The sequence below is a fragment of the Aulonocara sp. 'chitande type north' Nkhata Bay genome, linkage group LG16, assembly GCF_057382095.1.
Source record: "Aulonocara sp. 'chitande type north' Nkhata Bay isolate Kocher_YH1m ecotype deep benthic linkage group LG16, A_spYH_male_GT1.1, whole genome shotgun sequence".
Classification (NCBI taxonomy): domain Eukaryota; kingdom Metazoa; phylum Chordata; class Actinopteri; order Cichliformes; family Cichlidae; genus Aulonocara; species Aulonocara sp. 'chitande type north' Nkhata Bay.
In genome coordinates, this window is record NC_141359.1 from 40,963,390 (window position 1) to 40,979,712 (window position 16,323).

Genomic DNA, 16,323 nt, shown 5'->3' on the forward strand with positions numbered 1-16,323 from the left:
ACGTGGATACACCAACCTCCAAGTGTCAGCTTGGCTGTATATCTGCGATCCTCCACCTGGATGGTGTAGTCTGATACATCATCAGGCTGGCAGTTATTGATGCTGAGCGTCATGTCCTTTCCATCTTTATTGATCTCGACCTTGTCAGAGGGAGTAAGCTCGTTTTCTCCTTTGAACCACTTCCAGTTGGGCGTGTCCTTGAACAGCTCACACTTGAAGGTGGCCTTTGCCTTTGGTTTCACATGCTGGTCTCTCAGAGGCTTCACCAGCCAGTCTTTGATGGTTTCTGAGGAGGAAGGGTTCACATTATATTTGTTCCTACAGTGGAAAACTGCTCAACAAGACACACTCTTATGCCTCAGTCACACTAAGGAAATATGACAACGACTTCTGTGTAACTAGGGAAAATCTTTGGTTCACTGGATTGGTAGATTGGCTGCAAGAGAGCTTGAGTGTGCAGACTGACGCCGTCCTAGTGCAGCTTTATTGCCATCTTGATGCATCAAGGTCATATTAAAGATGGCGACGGATTCCCGTCTTTGAGCAGCCATCTTTGCCAGAACAATGAGACTGCACACCGTCACAGTAATTTTGGTTGTGCCATGGTCTGTTTTCTTTGGTGCAGCATAAGGCAACTCAAACAGGGATCAACTTAGGCCTTAAATGGTGCATAAATACAAGCTCTACTGTTCATAGTCGCTGCCCTTCATATTGGTTTTTAACTGCTGGGGGACAGTTTCAGCCTGGGACCAATCCAGCTTGTAGGTGGACTCACCCTGAACGATGGACGGCACAATGACTGTATTTATCTTGTTTCATTGCTACCATGCTCTGCAGACTTCTTACCAATAACTTTGACGTTAGTTGTAGTCTTGACGTCCTCTTGTCCATCGACCTCACAGGTGTAGGCGCCGCCATCTTCATCGGTGGAGTTCTGGATGGTCACAGCATGCTGCATGCCAATTACATTAACAGCCACTTTTCCAGCCTTTGTTTTCAGAACCTGACCGTTACGTTTCCAAATGACGTCCCGTTCTTTGTTCAGCTCACAGGTGAGGTACATTGGCTGACCCTTAATGCATGTTGTCTCTGGTTCCAGTTCCTTCAACCATTTCACAGGCAGCTCTGTGGGAAAAAGGTGATTAAAAGTGTTTTCATGAATGTCAAATAAGTTTTTAAAAATTGATGTTGGATTAAAACAATCGTTTACCTTCAACAATTAACTTGGCTGTGCATGTTATTTCCTTGCCCGCATTCTTAGCCACACACGTGTATTCTCCAGTGTCAGATAGTTGCACATCAATAATGTGCAACTTGCGATCTTTGCCATCAGATGTAAACTTGTGCTTGGGGCTCTCACGCAAGTTGCTGTCATCTTTCATCCACGAAGTGATGGCCGTGGAAGGCGAGACCTCGCACTCGAACACCGCGGAGGAGCCGATGGACTCAGCTTCCTGCAGCACAATGTCCTTAAGCTTCTTAATGAACTTCAGCTGGACAGGTTTGAGCTTGAATCCTCCAAATGGGTCCTCGGGAGGTGATGGGCCTTTTCCACCTGGCTTTAGACCCCGGCCCCTGCCTCCTTCACCAGGAGATGGAGTTTGTCTCACTGCAACATCAGACACAAAAACTCCTCTTGTTGATTCAGATGTTGGGGCAAGTGACGAATTAGACAGCAGCTTACTTTGAAACTGTGAGCTACCTACTGTGACTTAAACCTACTGTGAAGAATAAACATATTCGACACAAACAACGAATCCCACAGGACAAAAAAGCTTTAGATTTATGCTCACGACGATACACAGACACAGCTGTCAGTCAGAAACGAGCTTTGAACTCAAAATTAAAATTGTAACATAAAATATATTTTTGGTTTTGTTCTAAAGACACACACAAAAAAACAACTTTGGCTTTACAAGTGTGTATGAAGCAAATGAAAGTGCCGAATGGTTTGTGCTGATGAGATCTAATGTTAGTGAGCTCTCACCCCCAAATCCTCGACCTCGGCCTTTCGCGGGCTCTTCTGTTGGTTTTCCATCTGAGCAAGAAAGAGTAGGACAAGTTTTAAGCTTCACTGCAAGAGCTCATCCTAGTCTCCAACACAAACCAAGATAAAGATGTTAACAAAACTAACAGCCAAGATTCAAGATCGTATCCAGATCACAGCTGAACATCAAATTACACACATGTAAAAAAAAAAAGTTCAGTGACGAGGATGAAGGTGAGATGGAAACGGAAAAACTGTTGCAGTGAATAATAAAAACAGTGATGAAGATGAGCATCGAATGACTGATGACACAACTGAGGACGGATTTAAGATGATGACCACTTAAAAACATCACAAAGGATGGATGGGCAATGAGCAGACAGACAAACAGATGAACAAATATATAATGTAACGTAAAATTGGATGTAATGAAGATTAGATGAATCGTCTGAAATGGGATGAGGCGATTCCAGAGTCATCAGCTGGACGAGTTCACCGGCCTTCACCTCACCTCTCTTGGCGCCGGGCATGCCTGGAGTCTCCAGCGCCCCATCCACCCCTTCACCTTCCCAGTCTTCCGGTGGAACCAGCTCCCAGTCCCAGACCTCCTCATCTTCGTCGGCTACCATTTTTTCACCCTCCTCTTCACATACCTCCTCCTCTGGCTGGGTTGTCACCCGCTTCATCTCCACAGCTCCAGGAGAGATCTCCTTCACCAGAGGGATCCGCCCTGTATCAGGCCTTTCTGAGGGCCCCTCTGGTGAGGGCTTCTTGGGCACCTTTTTGAGGGTCACGGTTTCAGTGGAGTCTTTTGGCGAAACAGTCTTGGGAATCCTTTTGACTTTTTCACCACTTGGCTTCTTCTCGATGGGAATTTGCTCCACTTCACTTGGCTTTATTTTCTCTATCTTGGGTGATGGGGTCTTTTTTAGTTCAACCTTCTTCAGCTGCTCAATAGGTTTGAGGGGCTTTTCCTCTTCAGGCTTATCTTGACTTATCTTGGCTTTGGGTGAAGGAGTCTTTTTGATTTCTGGACTTTTCTTCAGGATATCGGTTTGCTTTGGAGGACTCGGTCTCTCTTCTTCTTTCTGACTTGGAGGACTGGGCTTCTCAGCTGGTTTCTCCTTCTCCTGAGGTGTTTCGTTGTCTTTTTTAGGCGTTACAGTCTTTTCAGCTTTCTTAAGTTGTTCCTTCGGCTCTTTAGTTGCTTGACTGGGTACCTTTGTGTCCAAAGGCTTCTTCTTCTCTTCTGATGCTTTTTCTGGCTTTTCTTCAGGCTTGGTGATTTTAGTGAATGGTTTCAACACAACCTGCTCTTTCTCTTTATCAGGTGTAGAAATAATTTTAGGTTTTCTGCGGAGCTTTTCAGCCGCTGTAGTTTCTACATCTTTGGGTACTTGATCAACCTTTTTCTTATGTGGGATTTCCTTTTGGTCTTTGTTGATATGTGGAGATGCATTGTCATTCATCAGTGGAGCATCGTCATCATCTTTCTGGTGTTTTACAGCAGCAGCAGGTTGATCTCTTCGTGGCAGCTCACCTCTCATGTAAGGACTCCGCTCAGTATCTGTTTTTGCCTCAGCTTCTGTCTCAGCCTTCGGAGGTTCAGCTGCTTCTTGTTTTTGGGGTTTTTGAAATGGCTTCAGTGTAACTACTTCCTGGTCCTCGTCCTTCTTTGGTAATTTTTTTATTTTCTTTTTATTTAAATCTGACTCTGGTTCCTCTTCTTTTGGTGCTTTTGGGGCTCTTACCCATCTTGATTTCTCATCTTCTGCCTCCAGTTTTTCAGGTTCCTCTGCAAAGCTGAGTTCAGATGTCTCTTCAGCTGCTGTGAAAACTCGTTCCTTTCTCTCAACTGTTACTAACTCTCGATCCTCTCTATCACGAAGTTTCTGGACTGTTAATTCTGCATCATAATGCCTTGTCACTTCAACTTTATGAGTTATGACTTCCTTTTCAGGCTCCTTTGGTTTAGGTGGCACCTTTTTTAGTTTGATTGCTTGTAATTCAGCATCTTGTTTCCCAAATGTTTCAAATGGTTTTAGTTTCACTGATTCTTTTTGCTCATCTGCTTTTGGCAATTTAGTTATTTTCTTCTTTGCGACATGCGGCTCCTCCGGTGCCTCGTCTTTCTGAGGTTTTAAGGTTCTTGTCCATTTGCCAGGTTCTGGTTTATGCACAACTGTAAGGCTTTCCATTTCCTCAAAATGGCTTAACTCAATAGTTTCCTCATCTGCAGTGAATACTCGTTCAGTTCTACCAAGTGTGATTATCTCTCGATCGTCTCTGTCATGAAGCCCATGAACTGCTAGCTCTGGATCGTGATGCCTCGTCACTTCTGCCTTATGAGTTACGACTTGTTTCTCTGGCTCTGGAGGTTTCACTGGAACCTTCTTCAGCTTAATGACCTCTGGTTCTGGTTCTTTCTCTTTCGGTATTCTGGTGAACTTACTCTTCAGCTTAGGTGATTCGGGTGTTTTTGCCTCCTGAACAGGAATCTTACCCTTTTGCTTAAGAGACGGCACTGTGGTTTGGGCAGCAAATGCACCTTTTATAATATCACCATAATAACACAGAAAATAATAAAATATTTTCTACAGTATAACACAGAATCACACTTACACATGTAGATGAAACTAAAATATCCTAAAAGGCTACAAAAAATTGAAGCAGGTTGTGCTTTGTTTCTTTGAAATAAAAAGGTTTTGCATACCTTTTGTTGGTCCAGGTGCTGACACTGGTTCCTTGTCTGCAAAAAATTATATAAAATCATTATAAGTACAAACAATGCAAACAGAGTTAGACAAAAGGCTCAGTCAAAGCCAAAGATGGTTCATTTGTTTGAGGCATGCAGCTGTGTTTGGGGTTGTTTTACTGCTTTGAGCTTTCAGCAGAATACTTTGCAGAAATAGAGACAGTGAGCTTTAAGAAGAAGCAGGAAGTTCATCAGCTGTTTAACACGTTTTATTACTGCAAACATGATGCCCCCAGATGTTTAAACATCCTTTATAAGGTCATTTGGCTTCATTCAGCAAATTGTGTTAATATTAAAGAAGTGAATTGGATCAAAGTGTGGTAGTGAACTGTTGTGTATAGAAACAGACCAACAGATGTAAACAGGAAACACATTTTAAAAGAAAAGGTAAATATGTTTGGTATGAAGATTGAAGCTGTGCCATTAAAAATGCTTCAAAGTAGAAGACAAACATAAGAGAGGAGCATACATGAAAGAACAGATGTTACCTTCAGGCGGCGAGATTTCCTTTGATACAGGAGCTGGTTCAGCCTTTACGGCTGGTGCAGGAGCTTCCTTCTCCAACGATGCAACTTCAGCTACAAGAACGCCAACATGATTAAATCACTGGCAAAGATCTGGTCAACAAGCAACAACCAACTGACAAACAGATGAACGAAACGTATAAAACTACAGAATTCACTGTTGTTAAGACCCAACAGATTTCTCAAAGGCAGGACAAACAGAACAGTCAGTAAGATTAATGATAAGCAGTGGAAACTACCTGCGGGGGGACCCACTCTCTCTGCTGTTGGCTTGGTTGTTGGTGGAGGCACCTTCTTTTCCTCAGGAGGAGACACTTAGAAGTACAAAATATCAACGGTTACGACCAAGAGAGAAGACACGAAAGTAGCAACAAATTGGAACAGACAGAGAACAATATAAAGATGTTAAGATGGAAGAAAAGTTTACATGGGCAACAAAGATAACAGTAACTCAAACAGAAACAGAATAAGACAACATGGAGAATTTTTTATAATAACAAACAGAGGTGTAACAGAAGTACCTGCAGGAGGAGCAACTTTGGCTGCAGGAGCAGCAGGAGCCGAAGGCTTCGGCGCTGGAGAAGATGGTTTCTTTTCCTCTGAAGGAAATAATAATAGAAGATGCCAAGATCATGACCAAGATTGCCATGTGGTCAGTAGAGACACCAGAGAGGACTAACAACAGTCAGCCAGTGAAGTTAAAGCAAACATGAGGCGATTGTCACCCACCAAATGAAACCAAACAGAAAGACAACATTTACAACAATAACAAAAGTGAGCGAAGAAACTACCTGCAGGAGGAGCAACTTTCTGTACAGGAGCAGGGGGAGCAGGAGGTGAAGGCTTTGGTGCTGGTGCAGATGGTTTCTTCTCCTCTGGGGGAGATACTTTAAGAATACAAGATGCCAAGGTCACGACCAAGAAGCCATAAGCTTGGTCAGTGCAAACTTACGCATAATACACGCATTAATTTTAAAAAAATCCAACAACTTAGAGAGGAAGAATACAAAAAATCAAAGACAAAAAAGGTCAACTCATGAAGAGTCAGCAAAGATGAGGAACATGCAAACTAAACAGGCTACCTGCAGGGGGAGCCACCTTCTGCTCAGGAGCAGGGGGAGCAGGAGGTGAAGGCTTTGGTGCTGGTGCAGATGGTTTCTTCTCCTCTCGGGGAGATTCTTTAAGAATACAAGATGCCAAGGTCACGACAAACTGACTCACAGTAAGTACATAAAACAAAAAATAAACATGGAAATCTGAAGATGACTTAGACAGAAGGGACAAACAAATAGAGATGAAGATTAGAAAAAGTTTGGCCCATTAAGATTCAGCAAAGATGAGGAACAAACTGAACAGGCTACCTGCAGGGGGAGCCCCCTTCTGCTCACGAGGAGGAGTAGGTGAAGGCTTTGGTGCTGGGAGAGATGGTTTCTTCTCCTCAGGAGGAGGCACTTTAGGAATACAAGATGTCAAGGTCACAACCGAGACAGCAGCACAGTCAGCCAAGACTAGACACAGATATTTCAGGCACATTTCTGCAAACATCATAAACAGGCTGAAACAGCGACAGAGATAAAGATGTGGATGAAGGCTGAAGAATGAAGATGATGAATGAAAACAAAATCCCAGCAGTAAAAGAGGTTAACAGACCAAGACTGCCTCAAATCGTCATTAAAAAGATCAGCTTAATATGGACTAAGGTTTTCTTGTTAACCACGATGAGTACAAGATATTAGTGAAAGTAAAGTTTAAGAGAGGCGATCGTGGAGCCTGTGTGGCTCAGATACCTGTATCAAGAGCCTGTTGGTCAGTCTTCTGTGTTGGCTTCTTTGCTTTCTTGTCATCTGCTCTTGTTGGTGTAGCTTCAGTTGCAGAGTTGTTTGCTTCCTCAGAAACTCTCAAAGATGGAGAGATTTGCTGAACTTGAGATGTTTTTACTGGAGCAGGCACAGAAGGAATAGGTTTCTTGACAGGAGTGTCTTCTTCAAGGGACAGATCTTCTATTAGGCCAAAAACTGCCTCAGAGAGTGTAGGGGAGCTGTGTTTGGTTGGCAGAACAGACTTCTTTGCTGGAGAAATGTCTTCCTCCGAACAGCGTCTCTCCTCGGGTGAAGGAATCTGATCTGTAACAAAACGTGATCCATCCCTACTTTGTTTAATCGATGCATCTTCTGATAGAAGACTTGGCTTGTCCAGAGGTAGAATATCTTCATCACATACATTTATGGAAGTTTTAGGAGTTTTCACCATGTCTTGACTTGAAGATACCATTGTAGGAGAAACTGCTGCAGGGTGAGAAAGAGTGGTTTGGGGAACATCTGCTTTACCTTCAACAGACCCATCTTGCTTCAAACAAATTACTTCTGTAAGAGCTCTCGGCTTCTTTGATGTGGTGACCTTTTTAGACTTAAGTTCCTCTATTGCAGAGTCTTGAATTTCTTCATGATATAATGATTCAGTAACTCTTGTCTGTAAATACGCAGTAGGAAGGCCAGCCTCTTCGGCCTGCTCTTTCTTCTTGTAAGCCTCTTTTTCTGATGTAACACCAACATCAGGAGAAGAAACCTTTTTCTGCAAAAGATGAGACATTTCAGGTGGAGGTGCAACATCTTGTTCTGCAGGAGAATGGGCAGACCCCTTTAGAGTTGGAGAAGCAGACCACTGAGACATTTCTTTCTCTATTTTCTCAGGTTTGTAAGGTCCAGTCCACTCCAGTTGTTCAGCCTCATAATCTGTTTTCCATTGCTCTATAATCTCTACCTGACGATCTTCTCTGTATGATACAGAAACCACCTCCTTTGTCTTTTCAATTTGTTCCATTATCTCAGTTTTCAAAATGGTTTCTTCTCTTGCAGTTGACTCGTTGACTCCTTCTTCATATGTGTCGACTTCCTGTTTCCTGTAGTCAGCTTCTGTAAGGGAAGTCCTTTCTTCAACACCTTTTTCTGCAGGACACTCCTTTCTGCCTTCAACCTCAGCTGTTGGCTTCAGATGAGTCTTCAGAGGAACTGGGATAAATTTTAAGATATTACCCAAGATTGAAGAAATGCACCATGGAGCGGTGGCCAAGAAGAAAACACGACACATACACACCACCAAGACACAAAAATACAAACTTTAGTGTGGTACATATTCAACTACGACCCTTATTTTACAACTATTTTAAAAGTATTATGAATTTCTACCTCTCTGCTGAGGGATTTCTATGGCCTTTGGCTTGTCTTCTACTTTTCCAGAAGCAACGATCTCATCTGATTATAGAAGCAAACGTATCTAGTCATGTTCTAAGGAATTCATAAAAATGCTGAATATCCACGGGGAACCTTTCAAAGTCAAAGCATACCTTTGACTGGTGTACTCGCCTCCAGCTGTGGTTTAGCTAGAGCTGTTGGTATCCCCCTTTGTTTGACTGTTTGGATGACTGATATGAAGTAACAAACAGTGAACAGTCAACACACAAATCATAACAAAATCTTTGAAGAAAGCTTACGGCATTTCAACAAGACCAACTTATTGTGTTAATAGGTCAAGATGAGTTACTAGTAAGTGGTTATAAGACCAACCAAATGGTATTGACAGACATATCTACCTTCAGACTTTTTGGCCTGCGGTTGTTGTATTGGTGTTTCCAAATGTTGTGGTTCTGCTGACACTTCTAGATCTTTCACTGGCTCTGCTGATCGTTCTATAACCTGTGCTGTTGGAACTTTCTGTGGTTCTACCACAGCTGTTTTTGCTACTTCTGGAACTTTCTTCAGTGTTTCTGGAACTGGTTCTTCAGGAAGCTTCTTTGGTTCCTTGGGAGGCTTTTTAGGTGCTTCAGGAACCTTCTTTGGTTCTTCAGGAACCTTTTTTGTTTTTTCAGGAACCTTCTTTGGTTCTTCAGGAACCTTTTTTGTTTTTTCAGGAACCTTCTTTGGTTCTTCAGGAACCTTTTTTGGTTCTTCAGGAACCTTCTTTGGTTCTTCAGGAAGCTTCCTCGGTTCCTCTGTAGCCTTCTTTGGTGCTTCAGGAACCTTCTTTGGTTCTTCAGGAAGCTTCCTTGGTTCCTCTGTAGCCTTCTTTGTTGCTTCAGGAACCTTCTTTGGTGCTTCAGCAACCTTCTTTGGTGCTTCAGGAACCTTCTTTGGTGCTTCAGCAACCTTCTTTGTTGCTTCAGGAACCTTCTTTGGTGCTTCAGGAACCTTCTTTGGTGCTTCAGGAACCTCAGGAGCCTTGATTTTTTCTGGAGTTTCCAGGTCCCTTGGTTCAGTTACTTCCTGCTGATGTTTATCAGCCAGCAAATATGGTTTTCTTGGAGGTTCGTGTATCTTTGATTCTAAAGCAACTTAAAAGAAGATTTATTTAATATTTAATTTTTTTTTTTTAATACCAAAAATTTGTAGTCACACTCTAACGAGTGCTTAGCATGCTGAAAGATATTCATGTAAGATATTTCAGAAAAGCAAAAGTTATACTAACAAGTATAAAAGAAACCGGCACAACACAGCAGCTTTTCAACAAACTCTTTGTAGTACCTTTAACTGGGACATCTTCAACTTTTTGTGGAGTAACTTTGGGTGCAGATGGTTGAGGTACAGGTTGTTCTGGTCTTGGTGTTTCTTGCACTTAAGAGAAGATTGTGTATTTTTTTATCCAACAGCTAACAATTAAGATTCATATGGAATCAAAGATACATTCTTAATGAGTGAAGTCAAAGTAGGAAAGATGATATTAGAGAAAAAGAAGCAACACGACTTTGGTTAACAATCTATACCTTCAGTTGGAAGATGTTCCAATGATGGAGAAGCAAGGACTGCACTTGGGTGAAGTACAGGTTCTTCTGACTTTGGTGGTTTTGGTACTTTAAAGGAAAAAATGCATACAGTGTATATGTTCAGTAACCTTCTGGTAACCACGGTGGCGTCAACACTCGATCGAGTGCTTAGAGAAAGACACAGTCACAGTACATTAAATACACAGCTGAGCCTTGTTTGTTGTAAAGAGAGTTAGTGTCACACATGAAAAACATGTCCCTTCATTACCTTTTAATAATGGATTGGATTTATATAGCGCACAATTCCACTATTCATTCACTCTCACTCTCACACACTGGTGGAGGCAGCTACAGTTGTAGCCACAGCTGCCCTGGGGCAGACTGACAGAAGTGAGGCTGCCATATCGCTCCATCGGCCCCTCTGGCCAACACCAGTAGGCGGTAGGTGAAGTGTCTTGCCCAAGGACACAACGACCAGGACAGAGAGAGCTGGGGGATCGAACCGGCAACTTTCCGGTTACAGATGAGCTTCCCAACCCTCTGAACCACGGTTTTGTTCTGCTAGCGTCAGTCTTTGTTGAAGTAATCATTGTAGAGACTGGCTGAATTGTGGCTTCTGCTAGTTTGTCTACAGCTGGCACTTTGCACAGCATTTATATGTTTGAATGTTTATTCTTTTACTTACCATAGATGTATTTTCATGATCAAAATTTGTTAGATTTGTTATTTATACACCAAAGCAATGTCTTTTTTAAAGGCTATATTCAAACACTCCAAACACCACGTGTGGTCCACACTATAGACAGTGTTAATGCTTAAAGATCAAGAGGTTAGCAGCAAAGGACATCCATGACATATATGAACATGTTAAGAAGTGCACACTTAGGTCACAGCAACATGAAACAAAACTAGAAGAACTTGGGATGTAATGACTTTCCATTTGAACATCAGAAAAACAAAGTGTTCATTACATTACCTTTTGGTTTTAAGGCCTCTGGCGTTTTCTTAGTGGGGACAGCTTTTGGTTCTTGGAGCTCAGGCTTAATTTGAGCCACTTCAGGCTTAGGTACCACTGGTTTCACGGGTTCCACTTCAGGCTTAGGCACCACTGGTTTCACGGGTTTCACTTCAGGTTCTGAATGAACCAGTTTTGGTGTTGCTGGTTTGGGTGGGTAAGGTTCAGGTTGGGTGAAGACTACTGGTTCTTCAAGGTTAACAGAGAAATATTACCATCATTTAACACAGGAACCACAGAGTTGTAAGAGCTTGGGGCAAAGAGGAGACACATAAAACCTGACAGCAAGAACTCAATGCTATTTACGCATTGTAAGAAAGCAAGAAAATACTTCACACAACAATTAAAGAGACAAAAAAAGCCTAAAAAATACTCATTAAATCTGAAAGATCTTGAGAGCATAATTGTGAATAGTTTGAATTTCATATTCATGCTAAAGTTGGTGAGTTTGTGCTACAAAAACCTGACTAAAGTTTTAAATATAGTGTATGTATCCAATATAATATATCATGAGATTTCCTGAAGTTTGTGTAAAAGTATGATGCTTTCTGGTAAAGATTTGTAATTCGCATCATTTACATAAACAGTTGAGAACGTGAGCCAATAAAGACCCACAAGCACATAAAATAAGACATTTTTAGTGACTCACTGCATCATGAACATTACCTTCTGGAGCTGGACGTTCCTCTCTCTGAGGTGGAGCAGGGGCTTCAGGCTGTAGCTTCTTTGCTTCAGGTACTTTAAAACATCATCATTCATTTCAATTTCTCACCACATTAAACTGAACATCAAGGTTTCTTTCTTATTATTAATTTAGGAAAACAATAAAGAATGGAAATAAAAAAGAAAAGATGTGACATACCAACAAGACAAACACCACACGAAGAAGAATATAAAGAACAGACATTTGTAGATACCTTTGACCAGAGGTGGAGGCGGAGCTTCAGGCTCAGAGGGTTTCTCCTCTGGCATCCTGTGAATCTCAGGAACTTGAAAGATCAAGAAAGGTCACATTAAAACTACTTCAGCAAAGCTCTACCGTCTACTCTGCCAGATCTACTGCATGGAAAGCTCCAGTGAAGGTTAATAAGAGCATGAAGGCAAGAACAGAATAACTGCAGAGAGATGAGACAAAAACATGACAAAAACAGGTAACATGCAGGATCATAGAAGTAACACCTGAGGAGAAGAACAGCTTCTGTAAGCAGCAGTTGGTGTTTGAAGCATTTAAGTGGAATTTAAGTGGGCAGACAAACATAACAGTCAGCTGATTGGCAGCGCCTCATTATATTTCAGCTCCGAGCTTTATGAACAGCCAGAACATTTGCAGTTATACCTTCAGGGAGTTCTCCTCTGCCCTCGACCTCAGTCCACTCAACAGTTTCTTCTGCAGGCTTTTTCTCTTCTGGTGAGGAAAAAAATGTAAACTCAGAAAAAGAACGACTGACACGTGAAAGCTGCTGCAGGTCGTCGAGTATCCAAAGCTGCTAAAAACACAACGAAACACGATAACAGGGGAAACAGGAAGACGGGTGTGGGCCGCACCGATGAGCAGTTCAGACAATAACACGTCCACAGCACGTTAACAGTCATTACACTTCATAAAGTGACCACGGAAAGATATTCGCCGTTAGACGTCAGATCAGTGAACAGTTTATGTTTGAGCAGACGACGATCAGGTCGTGAAACCTTTAAATATTTCAGATGAAACTCCACAATCCTGAAAATACTGTTAATTTATCAAAGTTCTGAATTTGAGGTGAGATAGTCCAATTTTAAGTTTAGCTTTACAAAAATCAGACTTACTGTTTATTTATTGAAAACCTCATTTTTATTTTTAAAATCTGAGCAGCGAAGTCTGAGATGCAACCAAAACCATAATGAGAATATAATAAATCAGATTTTACAACAGGAATGTTGACATTTTTGTAATTCAGAAAACAACGTGATAAAAATCATAAGTATAGTCAGAAACTTGTAATTCTTTACTACAATAAAATAAAAGAACTGTACATCTTTAAACTGGCTGGATTTTAAATCTCGTCATATCAGGATTAATTTGAAAAGTGATTCTTAGACACTGACGTGACCGTCGTCTGCACAGCTCAGATAATGAAGCTGAATTATATTTGGGATATTATAACGGGTCGTGTACAGATGACGCTTAAAACAAGCACACAGTTACTCAGGATGAAGGTTAAAGTAGGAGGAAGAAGGTGATGAAGATGATGATGGTTATGATGATGATGGACTTGAGGGTGATGACGGTTAAAGAAAACGGTTTAATGCAGAAAGTTTCGTCACGCAAACTGTAGAGATTACGGCGGTTAGAGCTGATCTTGGGGAGTGGCGACTGCTGTACCTCTCACTTCTGTTCTCTCCTCAAAGTGATCAAACTCGGAGGAATCTTGTGGCAGAAAACAATCGTGTAAATGACAGAAACGAGCAGAGTCACTGAAATCCTGATCAGTTTGAACCAGACTCACCTCTGCACACGAGCATAGACGCTGCCTCTGACACACGAACGGCTGTGTCGGGGACATCTGAAGGTTCAGCCACAAACACTTTGATTACTATTATTATTACTATTATTATTGTTGTTTTTATGTTCTGACAGTAAAACTTAACACTTGTTCGGTATGACTGAAATCACAGTGACGTGTAAGATGATGCACTGAAACCCCACAGTCACAGTCACAGTGAAAGCCTTGTTGGCAGTGGTCGGCTGTACTGCGCAAACCAATGAGACGTCAAGGAGCCTCGCAAATAGATGAGCCGTGATTCTTGTGAAAATGGTGTCGGTGAAATGACCAGTGCGACCTCGACCGTGTTGTAAAATTGTAAACTTGTGTCTGAGTTTGCAGGTGAAGACGTGTTCAGGTTTACTGTCGTTTATTTGCTGCACTTTTTAAGATACTCACCCTGAGGAACCCTCCCTAACTCAATTTCTGTGAAAGGACAAAGTACAGAAGCGTTATTGTAGCTGCTGACATCACGCTGCTGTCAGTAATGTGTAAAAACGTACACACCTTTGCCTGACAGGTAAAGCTCGGCTGTGCTTCGAGCTTCTCCCAGTGGCTCCAGGCGAGCAATCACCGAGTACACGCCTGGTGGGGAAACATCACGGAGTTCAGGCCAAACTGTTCCTCAGACACTTACAGAAGAGATCGCGGTAAAGGCCGGTCACACCAGAGAGCCCAGCTAATCCTCTCTAAACGTCAGCACTGCAGTAATGTCCAGGTGAAGTTAAATTTGTTTCACAGAGCTAATCAAGGACAAGTCATATATGCTACACCACTGCTGGTACACAAATATGGTCGCTGGCTAGTTTTGTTATTCGACGGTATCCTGTTCGGTTCATTCAAAAAATAAAAATAAAAACTGATTACTGAGTAAAGCTCAAGGTTTAAGAAGCTAAATGAAAGTGCACGTGCTGCTCTGAACTCTGGCAGCGACTCGGCTGTAACACGACGGCGGGTCGATGAGCAGCAGGGTTCAGAGGATCCACTAAACGATGCTGGCGTGACCGCACCTTTACTCGGATTTCACATCTTTGCATTGAGTCTGTGCAGCTGAGGCAGAACGCTGCCAGGTTAGCAGACATGTCTTCTTTTGGTCCGATTAGTTTTTCATGTACCAAAAATCATTTTACAGGGGATCTAGCCCCCTCCTAAAAATTCTCAATTATTTCTTACTTTATCATCAGTTTATCTTCTGTCCGCTTAAAAATAATTTCAGATCTTTTACGTTTTTACTGCCCCTCTCCCTAAAAGCATTCATATGATTGTTGGGTTTTTCTGTCTACTTTACGATATAAAGCGCCTTCAGGTCACTGTTGATGTGTTTTGGTGCTGTATAAATAAAACTGATAAAATACCAAAAGGTGCTGGAAACAGTAAGAACTTTGTGTTTACTATGAATCTCTGGAACAGCAGAAAACGCCCCCTTCAAGCGCCCAGTAACATCTTTTTAGCTTAGAGATATTCAGCTGCTGTTTGTCGTGTGAGTTAGTAAAAGTTTCAGCTAAACCGGCTAAATGCATTCAATGACATGAATAGAATACTTTTATTTTTTAATGCTTTTATTGTGCACCATTAAAACCAGATGTTAATCTATAAGATGATGCATACTACTCAAACAGCTAAACTTCGGTCTAGTTATTAGAAAAGTGTCTCCGGAGGAAACAGTAACTTGGCCGTGTAACAAACCTTCGTCCTCTGCAGTTACGTTGTGGATTGTCATAAAGTGCCGTCGGCTTTCAGTCCTGAAGTTATATTTTGGGCTTTCTTTAAGCTCCCACGAGTCTTTGTACCACGTGACGGTAGCGTTGTCGAAGGACAACTCGCACTCGAAGGTGGCAGAGTGGCGTTCGTTGACCTCGATGCTTCGGATGCTTTTAGTGAACTGAATTTGATCGACTAGAACCAGACAATAAGAGTGAGCCTCCGAAATATGCATTTTAAATGTGAAGATCTGATGTCACAGTTAAGTGTTAAGACTCCTCTTTGGACTAAAATCAGATTCAGTATAAAAGACACAGAAACAAACACACAATCAAAGGTAGAGGAGAACCTTCAGGTTCAAAGAGGTCAGTCTGAGTCGTGTTAGTTTGGACTCATCCTTCTTACCTGTCTTACGAGCAGCTCCTGATAATAAAATGGAAGAGCTGGACGTGAGGACGTGTTACAGACACACAGAGACAGACATCGGGACTCTTACCTGTGACCGTCAGTTTGGCGTTGGAGATGTGAGGACCGCACACCACGCGGTAGTTGCCCTGATCTTTGACCTGGCAGTTCTTGATTTTCAGATAATGGCGGTCCCCCACGCTGCTGATGTCGTACTTTTCGCTGTTGTCCAGTTTCTGGGTGCCTTTGTACCAGGTGAGCGTGATCTCTGGGTAGTTGATCTTAATCTGGCACTCAAAGGTGGCGCTCTGGTTCTCCGTGATGGTTTGGTCAGTGATGTCCTCCATCACAGAGACGGGCTGAGCAAGAAAAACCCGTTTCATCAACGTCTGAAGTTGTGTATTGTCAAATCATTGATTATCTGTATTATATACTGAAACACGATGTGTTTCTTTTTTAATGGCCTCATAATCAGATGGTGCTTTTACCTCCATGCTGACGCGTCCCTCTAGCTGCTCGATGAGTCGGGCCATGTCCTCTTCTTCGACTCGTGCCCCACGCTCGACCTCCTGCAGCAGGACAGAGGCGAGTCTGTGAGAGTCGCTTCAGTGAACGTTTTCCATGTTTCCATGGTATTCATTCGTGCTTTTTTTTATTA

The 16,323-nt window shown here is 42.2% G+C and overlaps 1 protein-coding gene across 1 annotated transcript in view; it reads right to left on the minus strand.

The window, feature by feature from the left end:
- LOC147312152 (titin-like) overlaps positions 1-16,323 on the minus strand; it is a 175,449-nt gene that overhangs the window by 108,145 nt on the left and 50,981 nt on the right. The window contains exons 76-104 of the mRNA XM_086267313.1: positions 16,154-16,234; positions 15,757-16,024; positions 15,246-15,455; positions 14,067-14,144; positions 13,959-13,985; positions 13,524-13,580; positions 13,400-13,444; positions 12,374-12,442; positions 11,955-12,026; positions 11,704-11,775; positions 10,999-11,226; positions 10,023-10,109; positions 9,784-9,873; positions 8,856-9,593; positions 8,610-8,687; positions 8,452-8,517; positions 7,054-8,274; positions 6,628-6,717; positions 6,349-6,444; positions 6,058-6,153; positions 5,788-5,865; positions 5,506-5,580; positions 5,231-5,320; positions 4,701-4,736; positions 2,499-4,511; positions 1,988-2,038; positions 1,211-1,609; positions 847-1,125; positions 17-286 (exon numbers count right to left, since the gene is read on the minus strand). Of these exons, the coding sequence (XP_086123439.1) occupies positions 17-286; positions 847-1,125; positions 1,211-1,609; positions 1,988-2,038; positions 2,499-4,511; positions 4,701-4,736; positions 5,231-5,320; positions 5,506-5,580; positions 5,788-5,865; positions 6,058-6,153; positions 6,349-6,444; positions 6,628-6,717; positions 7,054-8,274; positions 8,452-8,517; positions 8,610-8,687; positions 8,856-9,593; positions 9,784-9,873; positions 10,023-10,109; positions 10,999-11,226; positions 11,704-11,775; positions 11,955-12,026; positions 12,374-12,442; positions 13,400-13,444; positions 13,524-13,580; positions 13,959-13,985; positions 14,067-14,144; positions 15,246-15,455; positions 15,757-16,024; positions 16,154-16,234 (7,060 nt within the window). The remainder of the gene's footprint in view (positions 1-16; positions 287-846; positions 1,126-1,210; positions 1,610-1,987; positions 2,039-2,498; positions 4,512-4,700; positions 4,737-5,230; positions 5,321-5,505; positions 5,581-5,787; positions 5,866-6,057; positions 6,154-6,348; positions 6,445-6,627; positions 6,718-7,053; positions 8,275-8,451; positions 8,518-8,609; positions 8,688-8,855; positions 9,594-9,783; positions 9,874-10,022; positions 10,110-10,998; positions 11,227-11,703; positions 11,776-11,954; positions 12,027-12,373; positions 12,443-13,399; positions 13,445-13,523; positions 13,581-13,958; positions 13,986-14,066; positions 14,145-15,245; positions 15,456-15,756; positions 16,025-16,153; positions 16,235-16,323) is intronic.